The 6,999-nt window shown below is 34.9% G+C and overlaps 1 protein-coding gene across 1 annotated transcript; it reads right to left on the bottom strand.

Moving 5' to 3' along the window:
• Positions 1–234: 234 nt before the first annotated feature.
• Positions 235–6,162, bottom strand: LOC114360180 (uncharacterized). The gene is made up of 4 exons (XM_028314759.1): positions 6,049–6,162; positions 4,488–4,643; positions 2,792–2,954; positions 235–306 (listed from the first exon to the last, which is right to left on the bottom strand). Exons 1-4 carry the CDS (start codon positions 6,160–6,162, stop codon positions 254–256), a joined length of 486 nt encoding a protein of 161 aa, XP_028170560.1. The 3' UTR covers positions 235–253.
• Positions 6,163–6,999: the final 837 nt, after the last annotated feature.

Below are 6,999 nucleotides of genomic sequence, written 5' to 3'. Positions count from 1 at the left end.
CTTATTCGTTAGCAAACGTCATATTTATTGAAATGTTAGCAGCACTGTTTCTTGCACTGTTATGTTGGCAGGTTTGACTCTTACTGTACCTAGTGCAAGCGAAAACCGACACTAAGGTGACGAACCTTTTCATTCCACGACTGTACATCTCGACCAAAAATTCATAGTTCATTTTATTTCAAATGAAAGTGCCCGTGTGAATGTAAAATGAGAGAAAAAGAAAAAAAATAAAAACCCAGCCTTTATTAAGCCCTCAAAGCAAACTCATTCTGTACGAGCTGACCACAGATATGAAATGCGTCCACCCTGAAACCAACGTAAAAGGAATAAAACCTCAGCAACCTTTGCATTTAAAAATAAAGTAGAAATATTCTTTGATCTTCCATTTGTGAAAGTTTAAACGTAAAAGAAAATATTTAATGCTGAGAACAAAATGTAAGACTGAGGACAATGACCAAAAATTTATGGAGTGTGGTCCAAATGTCCACCACTAACAAGACCTATGTAGTAAAATAGTCTACTAAATACTGATTCATTATAACCAAACCGCAATCAAAAATATGCTGTCAGTAAAAAGTTATGACTGAATGAAAAGTCTGTTTTTTACCTTTTCATCCGGAAAATGTTCTTGATTATCATTCTATCCATTGCACATTTTGGACTAATCTACGCATGTTATGTCATGTCGCATGTGGCGCGGGGTTATAGATGAATTTTATTAAATATTATACTAGCTGTGCCTACGACTTTGTACGCGTGAAAATAGTTTAGTAGAAAATAGTTGTCTTTACTGCTCCGCCCCTATTGGTTGTAGGGTGATGTTATTTATCGTAAAACCATCCTTGATAAATAGGCTATCCATAACAAAAATAATTTTTCAAATCGGACCAGTAGTTCTTGAGATTAGCGCGTAAACTACTACAATTTTTCAAACAGTCATAACTTTTTACTGACAGCTTATTTTTTTTTCGTCCCATACTGAAAGTTAATCTCTATTTAATGGACTATAAGTCAATATAGGTCTCATTAGTGGTGGACATTTGGACCACTTTTGGTCATTGTCCTTTATCTAGACGCACAACGAAAGATGTTTTCATTATTTAAAATTGAGTCTATTTTTTTAAGTGTGTGCCAATCTAAATTTAGAGGAATGTAGTTGAAAGTTTGCTAATTAAAATGACTAGTACCTAATTATACTTTCGCTTACTTTTTAATACAGTTAGTTACATTAATATATTTTGGTTATTTCAACTATGATATTGCCAGGTTTATAGCTTGACCTCCTTAGAACTACACTCGGCATCAAATAAATCGCACCTCCCGCGACAAGCACTTATCAAACGTATGCATCTAAACTTCCCACCAACATTGGTACCATTTGAAAGCCTAGTTTTAAACTTCATTTCATTAAAGGAAAGGTTTTTACTCCAAAAATGTGTCTTTACAAGGATCCAGAGTCCCATATTCAAAAAATAGGTAGTTACGCTATAGCCATTTTTTATGACTATAAAACTGTTAAGTTGGGATTAATCGCTATCCATCTGTTAAAGAGGACACGTGAGATCTTTATTTGGTTTTATAACCATAAAAATTGGTCTAATTGATCCCAGAGGTGAGCCCAAAGTGAGGTCTATTTTCAAGTCACATTTATGGTTAATGTTAATCATTTATTTAGAAATGAAATGTATTTTTCTTTAAGGATATTTGTTGGGCTTTCAAATAACACCAATATTGTTGGGGTATCATGATTGTGTCAGAAGAAAATCTTTTAAGTTCGCGTCGCGGAAGGTGCGGTTTATTTGATGTTGAGTGTAGTTTGGTCCAACTCCAATTGCCAGCACATCAGCGTAAACATCTCCATTTACAACTATTATGGTGCCACACTACTACTCCGATGGTCTCGTGGAAGTCACGGAAAGCACCTGGATGCAGGCACCACAGGAACGGTCGATGTGGAAATCTTTGGGGGAGGCCTTTTTTCAGCAGTGGACGTCAATTGGTTAAAGCGAGCGAACGAAGATTTCACAGAGTTTACCTTGTAATAAGTAAATAATAAGTGTGAGAAAATGGCTACTATACTCGACGCAAAGACTCGTGACAGGCGGGGCCATAAGTAATTTTTGAAACAGATATGCACACTCGCCAACATTTTATTAATTACTAGCGGCCGCCCGCGACTTCGTACGCGTGGATCCCGTTTTACCCCCTTCATCTATCTACGCGGTTTAGATTTTTTCATACAAATGTTTTTTCCTACTAACTCCCGTTCACGTGGGAATTTTGCAATATCCTGTAGTAACTAAGCTTTAAGTTTACTAAGGTACCTGCATGCCAAATTTTAACCGTCTAACTTAAGCGGCTTAGATTTTTCATACAAAAGGATTTTCCCGCTAATTCCCGTTCCCCTTGGAATTCCTAAGTATACTATAACCTGCCCAGGAATATGAAGAATAATTGTACCAAGTTTCGTTAAAATCCGTCGAGCACTTTTTGTTTCTATAAGGAACATACAGACAGACAGACAATTTAACTGATTGCATTTTTGGCATCACTATCGATCATCACCCCCTGATAGTTATTTTGAAAATATATTTCATGTACAGAATTGACCTCTCTACAGATTTATTTTAAGTATACTCGTAGATTACGAATTATGAACAACGCTATGCCTGCCTCTGTGTGACGTCACCCATAACCAGTGTGAGTGCAAGAGAAAACGTGATATGCACTGTTTTATTACTACACTGCCTGCCACGAGTCTTTGCGCCGAGTATAAAAGTATTTTACTCACCCAGACCAACTACGGTCACAATCCCCATCCATATCAATGCTCCTCCAGTGTGATATTTTCCACTGACTACCAATAGCACCGGTACAATTATTGCTAGAACTAGCTGTACACCCAAGTATATTATTGCGAGCCAGGTGTAATATGACATTAGTGAAGGATTTTCCTGGAACAAACAAAATATTAAATTGACTATAGTTACATTCTAAATACCAAGAAATGTTCTAAATAATAGTTTCTGAAAACTATTAATATAATCACACGCTAAATGGGCGAACTTCATACCGCCAATTAAAGGTATAATATTCATTACATCATGTCAAATTGTGAAATTGTCAATACAGATTAATTTAATGGGAATAATGTGGGATTCTAATGTTGAAAGAATTATAATTATACGGGCTTCGCCCTTCTCACAAATAAACTTTATCGCGTGCGTTCCTGTTACAAAAACCGGGATAAAAACTATCCTATGTCCTTTCCCTGGACTCAAACTATCTCCGTACCAAATTTCAACAAAATCATTTCAATGGTTTAGGCGTGAAAGCAAGACAGACAGACAGACTGACAGAGTTACTTTCGCGTTTATAATGTTAGTATAGCATAGCATAGAAGTACCTATAATAAAAGTATAGTTATAATAGGTCCACTATAGTCTTTTTCACCTAAGATGATCCGTATGACGTTTCGAGTTTGAAAGATTTAGAGATGTCACATAACTAAACCATAGCGATTTATCTATCGATTTTTTTCGAGAGTTAGTAAAACATACTTTTAGAGAAATATTTTGTATAGGTGTTATTTAACAAAAAACGTGTTTTTTTTTTAATTACAAATATTGTAACAATTTTTTATTGATAATATTCAAATTCCATGGTTCGTGTTCAAAAAAACGATTCCTAAAAAGTACTGGTTCTGTTTCTTTAAATTAAAAACTATTAATTTGTTTTCAATGCGTTTATTAAAGTCAATAATCGAAAAATATAGTTGATTTTTGTGATGTTTTTAATAACTAAGTATTCACTGCAATCGATTAATGAACCACGGAAATAATCGATTTTATTATACAAGAAATACCCCAGCACTAAATCTATTCCGTTTCACACATTGCGTACATTAAATAAAAAATATTTTTACATCGTATTTAATTAAAATATAATCAATAGACTCAGATTTTACTATATATTTCAAGACAAGTATTTTTTTTTTATCATATTGCCAATAAAATACAAATATTTTTTCAAAAATATTCTGCATATGTAGTATGCGTAATATGGATAACCTTGAAGTGTCATACGGATCATCTTACGTGAAAAAGACTATAGTTTCGGAGTAATTTCTGTACAAACAAAAAATAAAATTAGTTACATTTATAATATTAGTGCAGCAGATAAAGTATCCCACGATATTCTAAATCATCCCAACTAATATTATAAATGCGAAAGTCACTCTGTCTGTCTGTCTGTCTGTCTGTCTGTCTGTCTGTCTGTCTGTCTGTTACGCTTTCCCGCTTAAACCTCGCAACCGATTTTGATGAAATTTGGCATAGAGATAGTTTGAGTCCCGGGAAAGAACATAGGATAGTTTTTATCCCGGTTTTTGAAACAGGGACGCGCGCGATAAAGTTTTTCTGTGACAGACAAAATTCCACGCGGGCGAAGCCGCGGGCGGAAAGCTAGTAATATTTATAAAGACTCACATCTACTGCTGCTAAAAGTAAAACCACGGACACGATCACAAAAGCAAGTGTGACCAGTGTGAACAGGGCTATGAAGACCATGAGCATCACTTCAACTCCTGACAGCTGTTTTCTGCCCTGCATCAGTAATAAGGCTCCACATGATAATCCGATCAGCTGTAATAGAAATGTTAGTTGTGTTAAATAAACAACTTGACAAAAATCGAACTACCAAGTGTGAGAAGCGACTCTATTCGCTAAGAATTTTTAATAACGTATGTTAATTGTGTTTGAAATGGTTACAGTTCTGCCTCCCTGGCCACTGGATCGAACTTTAGCCATAGGGCAAGAGTTTTAGATAGTCTTTTGATTTATCAACAAAATGAAAGTGGTGACTAAATAAAAGTTGCTGGTTACAAGTGACTTCACTTGACTTCACTGTCAGATTATTCGAGAGCTGTTAAACCAAATGATGACTGCCCGTTTTCACCATCAATTCCTAATTTTTAAGTGACTTATATGAAAACAAATTTCCTGTTTTGTGTTACCATAGGGGTCACTTAAAATTTAGGGATTGATGGTAAAACCGGGCAGTAGTTTATCAGACGGTTCGTAATAGGGTTATTAGCAAGTGGTAAAGGTTCTTAGATTATTTCGATATTAATTAAGGGTTTGGTTTTAGAGGACAATCACGTCTATTTTGTTCTCAGTTTGGTCTAGCAAACTGTAAACTTAAGTCTAACTGATTGTCCCAAAAACTAACAAAAACAAAAGGTAAATAACTTCTACGCTAAGTTCACATTTATTTGACTACTCCGAAGTATCAAAGCTTACTCTCAATAAAGACTTAATGTTGAAAACTTGGAAAGAATTTTATGAAAAATCTTTTTTAACTCAACCTTTTGCAGTTTTCAAAATTATGAATAGTGAGGCGCCATTGAAATCAGAGATAAAATATTTTATCAAAAGTTCCCCTCGCTTATTACAGTTCTTGTCACTAATACATTAAGAACAGCTTTGCCCGGCACTAACTTTGGAGTTCAAAGAGATAAAACCGTGTGGAACTTTCCTTTGAAAAATTCACATCATTCTTGGAACGAAGTTCACGAGGTATATGTTAAAATCTTCAAGTATTTTAGCGCTTTTTGAGAAGGTGAATTTTACAGCACGAATAACAGCGATTTTTACGTTTTTTCATGAAAGGAAAAAAATCATGAAAAACATTCATGCTCTTATTTTTAAGTTTACCTATAGTACCTAGTTTTCTATGAGGACCTAAAACTAATTAAAAGGTAAATTCTGATTCAACTGGTAGTAGTTTACTACAAAACAATATTGTTTTAATTCATACAATAGATGTGTATTAATAATGACTACAGGTTGCTGTACTAGCTAGGTATGTATATTTCGTTTCTAAAACGCGATGGTAGATGCACCCAAAAACTATAGTTGTGAATACTGAACAAGTACACACTAAAAGTAAACTCACTGTATCCTCTAGCGTGCAATACCGAATAACCTATTTGCTCCAGCCATCTCAAAGCAAATTAGAAATGAACCAAAACAACCAGATTTAACTTACGATCCCCAGAATAGCAATTAGTTTCGTCCCACTCTTAACATTCACACTGGAGCAACAATACTCGGCCCGGGGGAATTTGTCGATCAGGGATAGTGAGTCGTCTTGGTTCAGCATTGCTTTTTGTATAGTAAAATTCAAAATATATAAAAAATAGAAATTAAAATTGTTTAAAAACTCACAAGATAGATAGATAACCATAAACTTTACAGTTGACAGCAAGTGTCTACAGATACAGATTATAAAGTTGAACAAAGAATAGAGTTTCGACTAAAAAGTTTCCGAGAAGTGCTTTCAATCATTCACTTCGACTTTTCAACTTCGCGAGGTCTTGAAACTATGTCTTTGTCAATTCGACCTTCACCTCACTAACTTGAACGATGAAAACGAGTGAGCTCATGCTGTAAGGTTGTAAGGTGACAGAACAGAAGTCAAGTAGCATTAAACATCTAATTAAGTGCCTCATCTCGTAGTTAAGCAAAATGATTGAAACAATAAAATTTTTATAGGTTTTTAAAAAAGTGTTAAGAAAATAGCTTTTGTGCATTAGCACAATTAGTTAAATAACATAATTTAACTTTGAAGATCACTACCACCTAAAAATGACATATAAATCGGGATCTCTACCATCTACCATTTCCTATCGATTTTACGATCTACGTCACTTAACTTGTGTAGGTATAATGTTTTGATTAGGTACACGAAAGTTCGATCCTAAAGCTTGAAATAAGATCAAATCTGCTGCAATACATTAATTCGTCGTCTTCACGTTCTACTAGTACTACTGTAACACCTTACTGTCACCACTGTAACACTTGTGTATCACCAGTTGGGCAACTGTGTGTGGCATAGCACACGGTATAAGCATTATGCTCTTGCCTTTTCGACATCGCCGCGTTTTGGCATCCAAGCTTACACTCCCTGCATTTTGTACGCGAGTGCACTCGCTTTATC

Source organism: Ostrinia furnacalis, unplaced genomic scaffold (genome assembly GCF_004193835.3).
Source record: "Ostrinia furnacalis isolate ACB-3 unplaced genomic scaffold, ASM419383v2 OfSCF4915, whole genome shotgun sequence".
Taxonomy (NCBI): domain Eukaryota; kingdom Metazoa; phylum Arthropoda; class Insecta; order Lepidoptera; family Crambidae; genus Ostrinia; species Ostrinia furnacalis.
The sequence above is the reverse complement of the archived record's forward strand: the minus strand, read 5'-3'. Positions and strand labels throughout refer to the sequence as shown.